General features: G+C 36.1%; 1 protein-coding gene across 1 annotated transcript in view; it reads left to right on the forward strand.

The window, feature by feature from the left end:
- HMGCLL1 (3-hydroxymethyl-3-methylglutaryl-CoA lyase like 1) overlaps positions 1-20057 on the forward strand; it is a 76675-nt gene that overhangs the window by 39824 nt on the left and 16794 nt on the right. Inside the window, exons 6-7 of the mRNA XM_053938894.1 lie at positions 2793-2856; positions 7243-7431. Coding sequence (XP_053794869.1) covers positions 2793-2856; positions 7243-7431 — 253 coding nt within the window. The remainder of the gene's footprint in view (positions 1-2792; positions 2857-7242; positions 7432-20057) is intronic.

Here is a 20057-nt window from a genome sequence, read left to right on the forward strand (position 1 = left end):
GAATGGTCTGAAGATGTGCCAGGGGAGGATAGGTTGGATATTAGAAATAGATTCTTCACCCAGAGGGTGGTTGGGCACTGGAACAGCTCCCCAGCAGTGGTTACAGCACCAAGCCTGACAGAGTTTGAGAAGAATTTCAACAATGCTCTCAGGCACATGGCTTGACTCTTGGGGATGGTGCTGTGCAGGGTCCAGGAGCTGGACTCAGTGATCCTTGTGACATTCTTCCAGCTCAGCTTATTTTGTGATTCTGTCTGATATTTTATGTCTTCTATTAAAAATGCTTATCCTGATGTATGTCTGGAGTGCACTTTGCTCTTTTACAGCTGCATTTTAAGTACTTCGCTTTCAAATTTAATGTTATCACCACATCTCTACTTTTTTTTCCAACTCATTAAATGAAAATATTAGATAAAATTTTGCCAAGCTCATTCTTGATGAACTCTACTGAAAATTTGTTTTTTTCATTCTTCACAGGACTTTGTTGTCTCTCTGGTAGGAAGTTATTTTCCTGTCAAATTCTTTCAGTAATCCCTATTTTCTCCAGTTTAATATTGAATATCAGATGCCCAGATAGATTATATCTACCATATTTTCCTTGTTTAAAATGTCAGTCGAGTCGCAATGGTGCAAGTATGCAGAGAGTTCATAATCTCAAACAGATTTGTGTATTGTAGCAGGCAGATTCCTCAGGTCACCACATACTTTCATACCCCAGCAGGCCCAGCTGAATTATGTGAGCTCAGGCAAGTTTCTGCTCTCTGGTGTGAACCACAGGGAGTATTCTGTTGTTCTCTAGATACCTTTTGGCCTGCTTTTACTTTTGTTTGCCCTACTTCATCCCAGATGTCGTTCATGCCACATTATCACTACCAAATGCATGTCTTCTTGATCTGACATATGCAGGCATTAGGAACCTGTAAAGATATGTAAGTAAAGGGAACGTGCACATACGTACTGTATGTTTTGCATTTACTTAGTATTTAGTGCTGTTCTTAATCACTTCATAAAAAGTGCTGTGGCTGATAATGAAAATAATTTCAGTAGGTGTATGCAGTCACTAGCTTTAGGCACTGTAGTATTATGTAAAAAGCAATCCTTTGGGTCTGAAATTCTTCACACTTAGTTTCATTTGAAAAACTGTATGCATAAAAAAAAATTAAGGAAATTATCCTAAATTGCTTTTCAGTTACGTGTCACTGAAAATCAGGACAGTGTTTAACTGTTAACAGTAGCTACATTATCTTTAATGTAGATATGAAAATTCAGAATTTTGGAATTTAAACAGTGACATCTAAATTGAGGCTGATAGTTAATGAATTCTGTGGCCAGGTTTCAAAATCCTGGTTTTCATAATGACATATAGATAATTGAAATCATGCCTAGTAGGCATCTGGATTAAAATTATGAGCAGGACGTAATGGACCAACCACTTTTCTGGAAACAAAATTAATTTCCATTTCTTTGTCAGAGCTAATCAAACTCTTTTTACATTTAAGGTTGGCTTAATTCTTACTGTTACTTCTAGTGAGCCAGCACCATGCCTTCATATAAGGGTGGAATATATTCTATGCATTAAAATAGGGACATTTTTTTTCACAATTTGTTTTTGCCTGTTACTGATCCTAATTTCACATTCTATCAATCAGTTTCTCCTTCAACTGCAAAGAAACAATACATCCTTTACCCCATGGACCTGGACTACATACAAACTGGCATCTGTTCAATCTCTTTTGCATTATGCAGTGTATAATTTTACATTATATCCTTCAGTGTTGAGCGAAAGGGAATGATGGGAGATTGATGAAGGCTCTTGTTCTCCTATTAAGCAGTTGAGCAACCTCCCGCTGGGACTGGGGCTCTCCAGGCCTCTGAATCTGTTGTAAATCCTTTTACAGTCACACTTTTGATTTTGACTGGATGTTTCTGATTAGTTTAATCATATTCCTGATCAATTTAAGATAAACAATTAGTAGTTTAATTAGAATTTCATGGGTCTTAATTATCATTAAAAAGAGGAAATTTAAACTGGATTCTGTGCTAATAGAGCATTAGGGCTGAAGTTTGGTTGTGGCTTTCAGTTTTTCTTCTTTGTGGAGCCAATAGCTGCTGAGGGACACAGTTTGGCTTCTCAGTTTCTTCTTGTCCCAAGGCATGCCTAAATTGCAGCTTGCAATGGAGCTATAATTCTTCTGGGGCACTGGGACAGAAATGCCAGTACAGAGAGAGTGTGAAAGCTTCCTCATTCACTGTAGTTCTGATGACATGGTGGGGTTGTCAGAAGGAGTCTGTGTCCATGTTTGCTCACTATGATCTGGCTAGGTAGTACAAGAAAGAAAGTGATATCTTTCTCTGAATACCCTGTGAGGGAAAGGCAAGGCAAAGTTTGAGCTGACTTGCAACTTCAGACAGGAATACCAAGGAAAAACCAAGTCTCCTACAACATTGTAAACTTGGCCACATTGCCAGTCCTTTACAACTCATGACATATATTGAGCATAACTAAAGCTTTGCATTGCTGTTCTGTGATCTGAAAGGAAAACTGATAAACCTGTTGTCATCTGATGTAATTTTAACTTTTCATTTAAATCTTTATTCTACATTGATTGGTTTATGTGTTCAAAATTATATTTAATCTATTTGTAATGTAGCATGGACGAATGCATATATATATATAAACAAACAAACAAACATATATATATATATATATATATATATATATATATATAAATATAAATTAAATAAATAAATAATTATATAAACCAGAACATTGTGTGTTCTTTTTGTTGTAGGTATGTGTCCTGTGCCTTGGGATGCCCATATGAAGGAACCGTTGTACCAGACAAAGTGGCTGAAGTAAGAGAGAATTTCTTTTTAATGGCTTGTCTTTTTAATTAATCAAAAATACATTTAAAAATGTCTATAAGCAATTCTCTCTACTTAATCATAAAAAGGTCTTTAATGGATAAAATTTAAGGAAAACAAGAAAAAAAACTTGCTAATGCTAAAACTTGGTACATAACCTCACTTAACCCCATACAGTCAAATGTGAGAAAAATAGCATATTTTGATTGCTATCAGTCATGGAAAAAAATATTATGTACTACTTTGTCTAGCAAGAAGGTAAGAAATTACTTAAGGAAATAGACTCACGCACGTGTGTTAGTGGACTATGTTGTACAGGAGGGTTTTCTGCACAGCTTTTTGCTTTTTAAATCCATTTTATGCTGGAGTAAGCACACTGTGTTGTCATTGTGCTTCTGGTGAGGGTCATGTGATTGACACATGAACCAAAACTCACCCCCAATATGTTTTCTTAAATTGCTCTAGTGCCATGATGGAATAAGCTGCACCTTCCCTCCCTGCTCCTCTTTCTCATTTAGAATATAGGACAAGGAAGAAGATATTAGTCCAGCCCTTTTTCCAGAAGAGAGATGAGTGAAACAGAAGTGTAAAATTTTGCAGGAAGGCAAAGCGGGCATCAAAGTTTAAGTGGACTGGAAAAAAAGAAAGTGGAGTAAAAATTCCAAAAGGCTTAAGACAGAACATGCTGGCCTTCCACCTAGGGACAGCCTTGTCTTCTCTAGGAGACTTAATCACCTATTTTTGTTGATCTGGCAGAATATCCAAACCATTATATTTTAATTTGTAGCACTAGCAACTAGTCAACATTTGTCTGTGTGTGTGGTTTTCAGGTCCTGTTCTCCTGCATCTTCTTCTAGTATACACTCCAGATGGAATTTGTGACAATACTTCTCCCACAGCATCCACACATACGCAGATTCTTTGGAAAAAAAAAAAAAAACTAATTTGGGAGGTACTCAGTATTTCTAAATTTATTTGTTTCAATATGAAGTGAAGGTTAGAAATGACACAGCTTTAGTTAGAGCAGTGATCACATACTGTTTACCATGTTCCCCAACTGGCTTCTTTTCATGTGTTGCTTGTTTTTACTGAGTAAAGCTCCTTTTACTGAGAAGAGCTCCTTCTCAGTTTGCCAGTGGGATTGCTATTTAATGTTCCAGACCTGCAAACTTTTGCTCACAGAGCTATTTTAATCTCTATCTTCATCTTAATAAGTGTCATCTTGCGTACCTGTCTACCACTGTGTATGTGTTCATGAATAAAAGCTACCACATTAAATTTATTAATTCCATCCCTGATTCAGCAAGCACTGCCGTATATATAGAAGTATCTGATGGATTTTATATAAATGCATGCACAGAATCAGCATTACCAAAATTACTGGCTGAATTGCTAAGCTCTTTCAGAAAGCTGCTGCTCTGGTCATCATCTTTTTGGGATGGGAGCCTTTTGACTCCCTTGAGTGTGTATTGCAATCAGCAGCTGTGATTGAGAGGTTTAGGCAGTTTCTCCTGCAGTCAGTAACAGTGACCATTTTAGGTTTTTTTTAAGCAAAATATTTTTTAATTGAAGCAAAAGCAATTAGAAGAGGTGGATTATTTCAGACTACGTGCATTATTACAGATTGTAGCAGACTAGATTAATTTCTGTTATGCTAGATATGTAACTGTTTTACACATAGTTATCGAGTGAGTGCAAAATTCAGATGCCTTTAGACTTCTGGAATCTATCAGGTATATTTGTATGGTTCTTTATTTAAAACAAACAAACAAACAAACAAACAGTTTTCATACCCTAAAATCAGTTGCCTAGTCTTATACTATTACTCTGCTGATTCTTGAAAGGAAGTCACTGCTTAATCATTTATCATTTTGTGGTTTGGATATTTCAACTTTAGGCAGATAAAGCTTGAAAGTTTTCAGAAATACTGTATAATATCCTTGAAGCCAGTTGTAGAATCCATTATCATATAATTCCATCATATGCTTGGCTGTTTTTGTCTTTCTGCCTGCTTATTTATTTCTTTAGCTTCCTTTTAACCTAAAGCAGTGAATTAATTAAATTAAATATTATCCAGGACACATTGTGATCTACAGAAAATGTACTTACTCTTGTTTGAATATTATTGGATCATTAAAGTTTCCTTTACAGCACAAGAACTGCAGTTTTTTTAGATTGTTAGTTGATTAAAATAATCTATAACTGGATTATCGGTTTTTGTATTCCATATAGGAGTATAGTTTTAGATATTATTTCTAGGAGTAGGACTATTCACATACCTAAGAGGTTGCAGCACTGGTTCCCCAATTCCCATTTTGATCAATGCTTGGTGCCATGACAATGTTTCCAAAGCACAAGACTCATATGCATAGCAAAACTGCTCAGTGGTGCAGAACACAACCCTGTTCAATCAACAAAGCTGAAAGCTCATAATCACATCCTGATTACATATAAAAACAGTGTGTTCTCTTCTCCCACATTCTCCTCCCAAAAATCCACATTGAAAACTTACAAAACTGTAACTAACAAACTGCCTTCAACTATGGCAGAATAGAAAATTCAGTACAAAAACTCCCATTCAGCTTCCAAGCTTTAAATTAAATAGAGATCTCTTTTTAAGGATCACTTTAAGTTTAGATCATGACGAGTGATGCATTGATGTTAAGTTTCACCCTCTCTTCTTACATCTTTCAGAACTCTGCATTTAGGAAGCTGAAAGACCTAAGGACTGAGCATGAAAAAGAAGTGAATGCAATATTTCTAGCAGTTTATATAGTCCAAGTTATGACTAAAATACTCAGCTAGAAAAACTTTGAATCATGCATTAAAAAGAAGAGGGGGGAAAATGCAGTACGTTTCTTTGCCCTGATCTTAATGAAACACTAACTGAATATAATCCACCCCTAACTGCAGATAATCCTTTTTCCTTCTTACAACAGTAGTCTAGTTAAAATGCCTGCCATGTGTTGATGATATAAAAATATGCTGTGAGATAAATGCCTTTTGCATTCTGGTGAATGTCCCTTTCTTAAAATGTATGTTGAATTTATGTGTATATGAACCAAGGAATCTGACTTTAAAGCACAGTTTTACCACATTTGCAATAGTCATAGCACTTCCAAGCCTTAAGCAGGATGATTTAGACTATTTCTTTTTTTCAGCTGTTCTTTGAATTAAGTGAACAGCAATATTAATCCAGCGCTTCCGAGACTGCTGGTGCAGCACTTTGTCCGCTTCCTCAGACATGCTCACAGCAATCCTACTGATGAAGTCCTGGAATTGTTTTAACAGCAGACTGCAGTGTGACTTAAGATGTCTTTTTGGAAGAGAGTTGTATTTTTTCATCTCTAAACAGTTAGTTTCTAAACCAGGATTCTGTTCCAGTGGAGTGGTCTTTTGGGATCTTTCATACACAGTGGGGAATCCTAAAGGGGACAAACATATTGAGCAGCTGAAAATAAAGTGGAATCTTTCCAAATGATTCCAACAAAAATAAGATGGAAAGCTCCTGCATTCGATTCCTGAAGCAATATTTTCAGTGAAAATATGATTTTGTGCTTCTGAATGTGTTTCTCTCCATGCAAAAATTATGGAGCCAGACCTCAGTTTTCACTCATGCAAAGAACTCCTTGAAGACGTAATTCCAGAAATATTTAGGGCTCTGCCTACATAAGTAAGACCTATTTGTATATGGTTTTGTTTGATATTAAGAAAATTTTTAAAAGTTAAGGACTAGAATGTTAATTAAGTTGCAGTTTTGCTTTGTTAGTATTTGAATGTTTGATTTCATGAAAAGCAAGAAAAATAAATATTGCAAAATTAGTGTTGACTGCAGCACGTTAAAATTTCAGTTTTCATTGATTTTTTAAGTGCCAAGAGAAAGAAAAATCAGGCTTTTTATTAATTATTTATTATCTTTGTTGGCTTCATATAATGTGCAAACAAAAGGACAGGTCTTTACCCTGCACATCTTGTAAGCTGAAAAGTACATGGAGAAAACCAAACAGCTGGGAAGTCCCCAGAGAGAAGAAAATGTTAGGAAAGGGCTTGACAGAAACTTAATTCATAATGCTAAAATTTTGCTCATTTGGATTCTGTGGGAAAGTCAGAAAGGAAGTTTCTGATGGATTTGACTTGGTTAGCTATTCCATGTACAGAATGTAGCAGAACTATAATTTTGAAATAAAGAGGATCCATGGGATGTTCTTCTCCTATGGCAGTTTTCAAGAATGAATATAGGTTGTCTGATAAATAGATCCACCTCAGTAGGTCAAAACCTAAAACCTGTACAGAAGTATGTCCTTTATAGTGTATGTTCTTGCCCCTATTTTATACTCTTTCATCTTCACCTCTTGGTGTTTTTCTGTTTCCAATCAGGTATCTAAGCGGCTGTACAGTATGGGCTGTTATGAAATCTCTCTGGGAGATACAATTGGTGTGGGGACGCCTGGAAGTATGAAGAAAATGCTGGAAGCTGTTATGAAGGAAATTCCTTTGAGTGCTCTTGCTGTTCACTGTCATGACACGTATGGCCAGGCGTTAGCCAATATCCTCACAGCCATGCAGGTGACTTGGTTTCTTGCTTTATAATATACAATAATGGTATTCTTATTTTAATTCAATGTGCAATTTTAAACAATCCTGCCATTAAAGAAATCATTACAAGAGCAAAAAGGCACTCACTAAACTTTAGGAAAGTATTCCTCACGCATCAGATCGTCTACTGGTATTATTGTTGTTGTTTTTACCAGGAAATGTCAAAATTTATTTATTAATTACCTTCAATTCCATACAAAATCATTAAGAAACAGTTATGATTATTACATTTCATTGACATTAGATGAAGGAAGGACATTAAATACTTTTTTTCTGATATCTCAGATTCGTTTTCTTAGGAACACCCGTATGTTTGTTTTCCACTAAATTAAAATTTCTACTTTGAAGATGTGTCTAAAAATAAAATGGATTAATGCATAATTACATGTTGATTTCAGATGGATAAATCTAAAATATTGGTAGTTATGTACACAGAATAGTCTAGGTAATTTTATCACTATTCATATGCCTTCATTATTCTTTTTTGTTTATCAGTTATGCCTTCCAAGTAAGATTAGCAACAGCTGTATATTTTATTTAATCAGCATTCAAATCTATGCCTAAGTAATCAGAGTTAATTTCTGTAGGAGATTTTTTTCCCCTCATGTTGGTATATTTTTCAGAATAGGACACAATGCAGAAGACAGACTGCAAGTTCTAATGTAGTTTTTGTAAAGATATAATCCTGAGAAATATCTTAATATGCATGTGCTTTGCTAAGGAGACCTACTTTTACTAAGCCTTACAGAGTCATTAGCTATTTACAAACCATCGGCCTTTATTTTATATTTAATGGTGTCTTCTGTTTCCATGCAATTCAGGCAGTCATTTTGAAGGTCCAAGTTTCTTTTGTCTGTATTTTGGCAGAGCTCATATGATGTTATTTAGATACAATTGTGTTAACAGTATTAGTGGTATACACTACAAGAGGAACAAGGAAGGTTTCAATATGGGAACCCACAGGTATTCAATTAAATAGGGAATGAGAAAATCTGGTAAGAAAGGTTCTACTTTTACTCACAGCATTCACTATTCACCCTTACTCACTTTTACTGTTACAAATGTGTGTGAACGCACCATGGGATAAATAAATTGCTAATTTCACAGTTAGCTTCAGTTGCAGATGCAATAGCTAAAAGCATGTAAACCCCTGAGCATGGGAGGAGTTGGCCATAAAAATACTTGAAGCATTGTTTTTCAAATCCTTCCTTAAAATAATTGCTGTCATGGTGCCTACTAAACACTGAACAATGGCTGTGCTTGGTTAACTCCAGTATTTGTTGTAAGTGATTCTTGTCTCATGTTTACCTCTGTATCTTTTTATTTCATTCTTAAACCAACTGCGTAAGAGCTGAAGGTCAAAAAAATCTCGTAGGTACCTAATGTGCAGTTTAAGGTAATTAAAATGCAAATTCAAGGGAGCAAAAGACTTAAAAAGAATTTCCTATGCAACCTTCTCAGATTTCTGGGAAGGCAGGGTTGCCTGAGACCCACCAGAAAACTTCCCTCTGTTGTCAGGGTCTCCTACAGTACATGTCTAAAGGTGAAGTGGTTTTGGCTGAGCTGAACTTGTCATAGAGTTTGCCAAAAGTCCTTGATGAAGCAGGCATTACACAGTCTCACTGACTGGCTTTGTGCAAGCAGCTCCTTGGCTCACGTAGAAGAAGGTCCCCAGGCTTTTGGATCCTCAAACAGATCCTGAACCTCACAGCGTCCTCTCTTGTCTCTCTGGTCAAAAACCCAAGGCAGCTAGCAATGAATTATAACTCCTTCTAAAGCAATACTCCTTCTAAAACAGGGACTCCTGAGCTGCCGGTCGGCTGTGTGGTGAAGTGCTAAAGCCAGTTGATCAGAGTGCCCAGGTCACTTCTAGTCCCTGCTGTCAGCCTTGCCTGTGCTTTCCTTTCTGCCAAAGATACAGGAATAGCAGAGCACTGGAATAAAACCCCTTGTCTTCAACTCAGCTGCTGTTTCCTAAACCAAACTCTTCTCAGACACAATTGCTTTCCCATCCCCCTTTATGGGTCTGCGTAACTGACACAATATTTCAGCAAGAGTGAAATGTGTTTGGGGGCTCATAGAAATAATAGACTACAGTTATTGTTTGAAAACAAGTTTAAAGAACATTCAGCAGACAAATTACACTCTTCCTAAGACATTGCTAAACAGCCCCAGGCTGAGTACTGTTGTATTGTATATTGTATTTCCTAAGAATTAATGAATGACAGCTGGAAAGCCACAAATCACTCTGCACTAATTCAGGCATTGCTTCGATGGGAAATCTCCTAGGAGTAGAAAGAGTTGCTGGTAATTCAGAAAGTGATTTTTTATACAGATCACATTGTTTCATGCAGGATTATACTACCCAGAATATTTTCTTTCATTTGGGACTGATCCAAAGTCATCTAGAACTGACAGGCCGTATCTGTATAAGAAATTAGGAGGGCTAGTAGTCTTGCAATTTTAGTATTCAGTTTTGTATGTGTTGTTTTAGCATAAAGATAGGTAGTGAAAGATGGGAGAGAGATTAGCCAACTTTTAAAGCATAAGTAATTTCTTGAATTGCTGAAGCAAATAATACAGATAGAAAGGAAATGCACTTCATTTTATTAAAATAATCTGTGTAAAAATGTGAGGAGCATGAAGTGATGCTTCAAAAGATACCAGTAAGCATTTATAGTAGAAACATGACTGGCTCTTGGTTACATGGCTTAATATAAAACTACCAGAGTATAGAGTTTACTGAAAAGACGATTCAGAAGATGGGAAATGATGTGGAGATCTAGTTAGAGGTTATGGTATTTTGAGTAAAATTACATGTGTGCATTAGCTAATGTGACAAACACATAGTGTAGCTAACAGAAATAGTAAAATATTCATAGGAAATTGTTACAGACCTCCAAGGAAGGGTAAAAAGATAGGTCAGGAAATTTCTTTATGGAGAGGCTCTGGTAAGGTAGGCCTTACCTTATCTACAATCTAAGGAGATTTGTGTTTCATTGACAATTGATTCCTGTTGTGTGTACAGAATGGGTGTGGAAAGAAAAGTATTTAATGGAAGTGTCAAAGAACTCTTTTCCTGTAAAGCATGTGTAGTTGCCAGAAATAGATTTGTCTGTCTTTATAACATATATTCAAACAAGAGAACGACTATGCTAAGAGGCAAAGAGGACATTTGTCTGGCTGTGATACCTGAATAAAGGAAACAACCACATGATTGTCCCATAGAATTTTATCAAACACAAATTGCTATCCTAATTCATTAAAATGAACTGATCCCCACACTATGAGGATCAAATTCTAACTTAAAGAAAACAATAATAAAACTCTAATGGCTTAGAAAGACCAAGTATTTTTACCACCTTGTGTGATCATATTCACTCTGTTGGACACCGAAAGATGAATGAGGTTGATTACATGCCAAATGAAACTTCATTTTATGAGTTCTGTCTTTTTCCAGAAAACAGGAATTTTTATATAAAATCCCCACTTTAGTACCAAAACCAGAATTTATCAAGCCTATAATTAAACTTTCAAGGTTCAGACTGCAAAATCCAGATTTGAGAGTACAGGTTTTTATTACAAACATTATAATATACCCCCTTTTATAGAGCTTGAAATATTTAATAACATTTTATTAATTTCTTTAAGATCCTTGAATTTTAAAGATGAAATAAACTTAAGAGAAAAGTAAATCCAAATAAGAATGGCTGACTGCTGACCTTTTCCCTGCATCACTTAACTGAATTGATTCAAGTCTCTTGGTCTATGCTGGAGACCCTATCTAAACTGCATATTTTTGTGCATCCAGTTTACTTATGTAGTAAAATCTAGGTTCACTCAAAGGCACTCAGTATTGGCCTGGCTGGCCAGAAGCAAGAGAGGAATCTGAATAAAGGTGCTGAAGTTCATGGTTTATTAATTTGCAAGGATGATTTTTTACAGGAATAGAGCTTATAACATGAGCCAGCAGCATGAAATGGTAGAGCCTAAGTTAAGCAACTAAAAAACCCTGTGTTTAAAATTCCCTCCTCTGTGATTTACATGAACTTCCATACAGAACATTGGGTGAGATGAATTTTCCACCCAAGACCATCTCCTGGTTGTAGCTGTCCATCTTGTCCCTTTCTTATTTTTAAATACAGGATTTGGTTTTATAGCTGTTGAGCTTGCTTGAAGTCACAAGCTGTCATGGCCCCTTTCAGGTGCAAGTTAGAGGCCAGCTTGCTGCAGAGACCTCTTGTCCAGGAGCTGCTTGCTGCTAAGGATCCTCAGTGCAGGCTCTCTCTCCTTCACCTGGCAGTGGCATTAAACCTGAAGCTCTAGTGCTTGGCCCTTGCCTGAGCTACTCTGCAGCAGCATTGCAATTGCACTTGTGCCATCTGGTGCCTCCCTGATTCTCATTCTCATCCTCATCTGCCGGCTTGACTTACTGGCTTACCCTCAGACCTGGCTGATCTTGTCTGATCCTGGTTATTGTGTCCAGACCTGATTCCAATCTTGAATCTCTGACTCAACTTCTTGGCTGTGTTTTTCTGGTCATGTTGCTGCCACGGCCTGCCTGGCTATGACTCTGGACTCCTTACTTGCCTTCTTTTACGTGTAGTCTGTCCTTGCTGCTTTTTAGGGCAGTTGAGTCTTTAGAGAAGGGACTGGCAACCAATAACTTGAGCTTTAAGGATGGCTTTTAATGGCAGGTAGTGGAGTGGGTGCTGAGAGTTGGCAGGTCTCATGTGCTTTGATCTTGGAGCTCAGCTGGCACCTTTGTCTTGCAGAGGCAAGATACTCTGTTATATTCAGAAAGCATTTCCTGGTGTCTGGGCATACACAAAGCCCTAACAGATCGCCACTTGCAGCTCTGTTGGTAAAAAAAAATTGGTCTTGGTGTCTGACAGAACTTAAATGTCTCTCTCAGGTGCCAAATTATGTTCACTGACATTTTCCTCTTAAGTTTTCAGATCTGAATTTCTGTCATTCTCTTCTGACATAAGATAATATATCTGTAATGCCCATAGTGATGAATTTCCAAATAAATGCATCATTTGTAAGAACACTTCTCTACTAGAAGATTCACTTAACATTTGTATCCTGCACTTAGTTCTATCACCTTTCATTTGTCTGGCATATTTTAGTAGCTATCTACAAGATTGATGGCTCATCCTAGCTTATCCCAGTGAATGACTAGCAGTTACAGCTAGAAACCAAGCAAGTTAGGTAGCTGAATAGAATAGAGGAGTGATAAAATAAAATAATGGTAAAATGGCATGAAAATATGGATAGAAGTACTGGAAGGCTGAATGGGAAAAAGGCAAATGCATGTGTATATTACTTCCAGATAAATTGTTTCAGGGTTTCTTTTAATTATTTATTACCTTTTTACTGAATTATACATAAAAACTTACACCAGTTAATCTCTTGATTTAAAAAGAAGCAACAGGATAATTTTCTTCAGTACAGTTTTATGAAACTATGTTGTAAAAAGTTATAAGCACAATATCTTCCGTTTTCACGGATTTTATGTAGTGATCAAGAAAGAAAAAAACCCCCCACAAATTAATACCCTATCATTCTTCATTTGTAAGCAACATTGTCTTTTTATTTCCCTGAAAAGCACAATCATCCAGAGCTATAGTGCAGTACAATGAATTGACACTTCTGTTTTAAAGCAAAGATAGATAACTAAGGCTTATCTATGAAAATAAAGTGTGAAGCCACATTATGAAAAAGTGTGAAGCCTTGCATGTACTCACTGTGCTAAGAATTTCTCCTCTAACAGTGAATATGCACTTTTTAGCTGAGGAAGCTGGTCCAGCCAGATTTGTCTGTTGCTACAAACATCAAAAAATACTGGTTTTGGGGAGTTCTATGGTAACTGACAAATTGAACTTGTATTGACCTGCCAAAATTCTTGCTTCAATAATGCATTAAATGATACTCGTATTTTGGGGTTTTTTCAGCAGTGTGCTGGGGCACTCACTACCTGGCAATTAAATTATTTATATCTGAACTAAATTTTAACAGAGCGAAAAATAATCATGACAGTTCTGTTAAAATTTCAATACTGTCTTACAGACTGTTTTTCTAAGCTAATAGGGAGGTACTGTATGGAATTAAGGAGGTACAGGAGGCAGGAACCATAACATACATCTTGGCTTGTCTTTTCCTAATTTGACATGTCACTGTACCCATGGCTTTTTCTTTTTTTTTTTTTTAATTTGTAAAACTGAAATAAAGCTTGTCTCTTTTACTTTGCAAAGTGCTAGGAAAAAAACAGAGGAAGTTCATCAGACAAGTACAGATAGTTTTTATGAAGATTTAAAACTTAATTTTTAAAATTGAAATTTAAAAACAGAATAGATTTCAAGTTTTGTGTAGAATGTACTTTTTAGATTAAAAAAGCTACGGTATATGAGTGAGCAAATGATCAAATTACTTATGTGCCTAATAAATTATCTGAGCCCTGTAACCTTCCATTTCTTTGATCCTGCACAACCTGGCACTCTGAAGACATTATGAAGCACAATGTGAGCGTAGGAGAGAATTGCCATATGAAGTATGCACATATTTGGGGATACTGAAAAAATTTAATATGCTTGCATTTCTATTTTGGGGAAAGCATAGAAATGGAAAGGCTTCAGCAGACCTCACAAGTTTGCTTTCCTCTGCTGTTTACAAATATATGCCAGGAAACTGCAGAAGATTTAACAGAGATCTCCAGAAACTAATTTCAAGGTTCAGATATGGAAACATTACGAAAAAATTCAGCTTGACTGAGGGTAGCTGTACAGAATTCAGGATGGGCTGGTCATGCTTCAGTATTTTGCTGGAATTCTTCAAGGCAATCATTGCCAAAGAAGACAAAGGATGTACAAAGGCCATCATATGCTTTGATTTTTTAGAAAACAATTTACAGTGTTCTGCACTGAAAGTTCATATTAAGGTGTGGAGGCATGTAATAAGTGGAAAGTTGGCTAAATGGCAGGAAACAAATGGAATTATGAAATGGAACTTCTTTAAGCTGGAAAGCATCCATCAGCAGAGTTGTGGATATATTGGCTCGTGGATCCTAGGTTTTCCTGCTTAAATGAATGATTTGCAATACTGTAATGCTCATGTTAAGGGTAATTGTTTTAACTTGTAGAAGTTACATTTTTTCAAATTTTAGATTTCAATTGTGAGAAACAGGATAGCTAGCACAATTTTTAAGTGGAAATCTGTGTTATATTCTAAAGCATGCAAAAGAAAATGTTTGAGATCAAACATAAGAGAAAATTATAGGTAAAGCAAGAGACTTTAAACCAAAATATTAGGTAAAGCAAGAAACTTTACTGCAACATGCCTGTTCTTTTAAATAAGGGTATTCCCAGATTTCTACTTTTGGATTTTTATAAGAATTAAATTATCCAGGGCACTTACTGTGTTTTTTCTGGGTCTGAAAGTATAAATAGTACTTTTGAATTGTTAGCAAGCTAGGCAAAATATTGTCAGTAAAATAAAATTCTTTAGAAAACATCAATTTGCCTTTTTGTTTCTGTTTCCTTTTATTCCCCCTTCCCTGTGGAAATGACATAGCACTTAGCTAAAGCTAGCAATTAAAAAAGCAGATGTTGGAGACAAAGAAGTATGTGACAGTAGGAAAGCATGTGGGTAGAATTGTTTGAGATTGAAAACTAACAAGACAGGTGAATAATACTCTATTTGAAAGCAGATAAGTTAGGGGGGAAATGGCAGGTGAATTATGCAAAGGTAGCAGGCTACTAAATATTCATTTTCTTCCTCTGAAGAAAACTTAAAAAGAGGGTGTCTACTTTGAGAAAGTAGGAAAAAAAGCTTGCATTCGATCAAACAGTATTGCTACTGTGAGCAGTCAGCTAGTTATTATTGTAAATGAAAAAACATACTGCACAAATGGATAAATCAGACCTACACATGGGAAGAAAATAAAACATAGGTGTTCATGCTCAAAATCTGACAGATGTTTTCCAGTATTTTGTCTTTTTGATTTTTTTTTGGTACTGATTTTATGGTTTTGCCTGTAATGTCAGCAAAATAAGGAGTTAAGCAAATGAACAGGCAGCACCACTCCTGCTCTTTCCCCAAATCAGTACAAAAGAATTAGCAACCCTAGTTTTACTCTTCTCTTAGATCAGTACAAAAGAATTAGCAACTGTATTTTTATTGCTTTCTGCTTTTTGCAGAATGTGCACAGTGTGCAATTTTTGAGGAACTGTAAGTTTTTGACCCCTATCCTTATGCTTCAGAAAACCTTGATAGTGTGAGAGTCTACAAATAAATTAATCATTACTATTATTATAACTGTTACAGTATAATTGGGAAAAAACCTAAATAGTAGACTTTGCTTCAAGGTTCTTATTGTTTGAACATTTTAGGATAGGAAGGGGAATATATTTGATATTGTGTTGTTATATTTGTATTGAAATAGCAGTGAGAGTTCCTGAGGCAGATTTGTTTACATGCATATACCAATAGGTAGCCTGTATGTATGGTTTTGTGGGTTTTGATTTTTATTTGAAATGAAACTTAGCTTACTATAAAGGATTAATGAATAATAGAAATGTACATTGTTTAGCTGGCTGTAATATGCTGTAATATTGGATTTCAGAAGCTTTCAGGCCTAGTTACTGAACCAACAAACCTCAAGTCTAAGTCTGTTTCAGGACACTAAGAAAAGAGATCCTTCATCGGATATAGATTATTCTCATCTTCAAATTACTCACTAGAGCTGACTTGCAACAGTAGACATGACTTTCCTTTGGCTTACAATCAAACCTCAACTATCTTTAAAGTATTTTTAAACATTTGATTTGTACATGCAAATCTATGCATCTTTCTTTGGATCTCTGCAAATTCATACATATCACTCTATGTCTAACTGGAATATGAATGGAAAATCATTGCGGCAACTATACAAATAAAATCTGAAGTGGTTTTACTTATTTGTCTTAAAAGCAAAGATCATTTCTATACAAATAGTATTGAAGCTGTGTATTTATTAAAAAAATTAATTTGCCCCAAATATTCTTTTCCTTTGCTTGTGTCCTCCTTGCACACTTCTTTTTCTTGGAATGCTGTTTTATTGTATCTTGCCTTATCACGTCTTAAGTGCTTTAATTTCTGAGTTCCCCACCGTGTAAGTGGCATTCCTTTGCACATTTCATTCTGCAGTGTCAGTGGTACATTCCAATTTAATCTTCATGATCATTTTCTCATTCATTAAATCTAGAAACATTAAGGCCATACTGACTTGGTTGATCGGTGCCTAAAATACATTTCTAATATTGCTTTCATTTCTGTGCATTTTTGTCCTCTTGTGAATGCACTTCTTTCTATGCAAAAATAAGCAGATTCAAAGAATTTACTTTAGGTGGTTTTCTGGTCTTCATCAGATTCTGTTCTGTTCCACCTTTAGTTGTCATATCTGGAACTGTTGAATAGTTTGAAAAAGGGAAAGGAACTGGTATTAATAAGATATGAGAAGACAATTCTGTTTTTTCACCTTTTTCCAGATTATAAGAAGCTTGCACAGTAGAGTTTGCAAACAAGGCTCACACAAAATTGCAGAGAATATAATTTAGATACAAAATTAGCAGATTACAGTTACTTTTTAGGGTAATACTCCACACAGCCTATTAGAGTCATTGTCCCCTTCACTTTCTTGTCCTTTATAATTCCTTTTGGTCATCCTTGGCCTCTGTCAGTGCTTAAGTAGAGTAAATATCCTGCTGGCAGTTCACTGGCAAGAGGAAAGAATGATGTGAACAGATACTGTGCTCCTGCATTCACCTAACCTGAATGTTTTCCCTGGTACTTATGTTAATTTTTTTTCTCTCTTTCACTGTTTTCCTAGTCATTGTTTGATAATTTTAAGTCCACATAGCCAGAGCAGCAGTCTCTTTACAGACCCCCTTTTATCATCCCAACAGTGTCTTGTTTAACTTGACTGTTGAAATGGGTAAAAGTCAGCATCATCCAGTTCTGAAGTGGATTGGGCAGCAATCCAGCTCTTTTTGTTAGAGACAGACATTCATTTTTTTGGACTAGAAACAAATTACTTCCAAATGCTGGAAATGTAAGAAGGCTTAAAAAAAAAAAAGGGGTTCAGGTGTTTATAGAACAAATTAGTATAAAATAGTTTTCAAAATGCTAAGCCACATTTAAAATAAATATTTAGTACTTTTAGAAGCTGTGAAAATACAGCACTAAAAACCTGAAATCACTGATCTTTAGCATGCATAAAATGTATGGTGGGGGCACACTGGTGTCAAATTCCCCATGCATATTTCTATTGTGCATTGGATTGCTTGCTTAAAAGGTACTAGTTTGGGGTGTTTTTTGCATGATTGATAGTGACTAGCTGTAGGTTTAATGATATGACTGCCTGTAGCAATCAGGAATTGAACTGATAACTGTTATTTTACAACAGTGTTTGATTCAATTCCTAAAAATGAAAGTCTTGATTATCTAGATGACTGGAAAATAAAGAATTTTAATTGGTCTGAAGATCGTTTCTTTTGCCTTATTCAGCATTACATAAGCACTCTCTCATCCACAGAAAGACAAGCTCGTTCTCTGCAATTGTTACTTCTCCCTTCTAATTTTATAGTATTTTGCTTGTCTCACCCACACCTTCCAACTTCCACAACAAATGAAATGGGATTTCCACAAATACAATCCTACACAACTGGCTCATCTCAGAATCCATCCTTGCAGGCCCATCCCATTCTCCCTTCTCAGCACCCCTGCCACAACATGCATTTCTTCCTCAGTTGCTGTCTCATCAGCTGCCATGGTCATTTTAATGTCTCAATAGGGTTTGCATTCCCACAGTGGCTGTATCACTCCTTCAAAGGGTTGCCATGCTCAGCACATCCTGGCCTCTCTGGTACTGTGGCCAATTGCTATGTAAAAACTTGCATCCCAAAAACCAAACTCTTACCCTCCAAAAGTCCAGACTGACAACTATGGATGGTCTCTAAAGGATGTAAGTTCCCAGAATGTGCCAGAAATTGCTTGGTGGAGCTCTGTCTGCCCCAGGGCAAAGCTGTGTCCAGGACTATGCAAGAGTTACACACAGTGGACAGTTGAATCCCAGTCCTGATGCCATTTAGGTTTTTGGTCATATATATTGCCACAAAAGAGCACAACTTCCTGCGCATTAGCCACACAAAAGAGAGGTTTTTGCTGTCATTCCTGGTAGCATTTGTGGCATTCCACAAATGGCATTCCATAATGACATCCAAGGCTGTCTCTGGAGATGAGATTTCAGAGGTTCTGGTCAGCTCTGTGTGCTGCTGCTGTCTCCGGGGATTTGAGTTTATATGCTGGACACTAAAAGGTATGTGGAGCAGTAACAGAAATAAAATACAATATTTAAACATAATTTAAAAAAGAATTGTGAAAGAAAAATTTCAAAAATTTTGTCAAGATACTATTAAGTACCTTTAAGACCATTTTCCCCCCAGAATTTAATTCCTCATTTAATTTGCATTCTTTTCGGAAAATAATTTTTTTCTGTAAGTGTTGCTTGACTTGTTTTTAGGAGTTCTCCCTATAATCATATGGAACTTTAATCTGTACACATCAGCTGGAAGAAGATAAATGGCTTTTAGACATGTTTATTTTTCTACTTGATGGGAATTACTTACTCCCTCTCCCTTTTTACCCTAAAGTAGTTTTTCTTAAAGTTTAATAGTAACTGTAAAAAAAAGGACAGAATCACTACAATGCTTTCCCTCTTGGAAATTATTGCTTTTATGACCTTTCATTATTTGTGACTGTGTGTATTCTAGTTTTTGCCTGAAAAAGAGGACATCACATGGAACCTGAATTTCAGACCTAAGCAAGGGTCAGAGGAGTTTGCCATGGCTGGACTTGGGAAATGACAAATCCCAGGGTCTCCAGTAGGGAAGTGTAGTGTTTACAGGATGATGCTTCCTTCCTTTTTGGGCAGCTCTACAGACAGCTGTGCTGAGGGGGTGGAATTAAACTCTGGCCATTCTTGCATATTTACAGCTCCTCAGAAGGAATTTTATTATTATCTAGCAAACAATGAAGGAGGGAGAATTATTTCCTTTTTTGAGATGTATCAAGTGGCATTAAACAAGATCTTAGTGTGTTTTCTAAGGTAAATTAAACTGCAGAAAATCTCTAGATAACTGTGACCAGAAGGCTGGAGTTCTGAACTCACTCCAAATGAGTGCTGGGTGGATCTTTGTAGCTTGGGAGAACAAGGGAGGATTTGCATAAGTGGAATTAGTTGAAGATGACTCTTCAGCTAAGACAGAAACCAAAGCTGATGTAGTACCTAAAGTATGACAATCATTTTTTTCATTCTGTGCTGTGCTGAAGCAACACAGAAACAGTCTCCCGAGTCAAATAATTTGTCACTTATCTATTTTTTTTCTTTTGAAATATTGCACTATGAATTGCAACAGCCAGGCATTCAGAAATGAAAACTTTTTTTTTTTTTTTTTTTTTTTTAAACATAAAGGAATGGTAGTGTTATACACTCCAGCTTGCATGTTTGCCTGTTTACTTTTTTCTTCTTTGTTGCTTAGTGCGAATGATATGTGGTA

Source organism: Vidua chalybeata, chromosome 3, assembly GCF_026979565.1.
Source record: "Vidua chalybeata isolate OUT-0048 chromosome 3, bVidCha1 merged haplotype, whole genome shotgun sequence".
Lineage (NCBI taxonomy): Eukaryota > Metazoa > Chordata > Aves > Passeriformes > Viduidae > Vidua > Vidua chalybeata.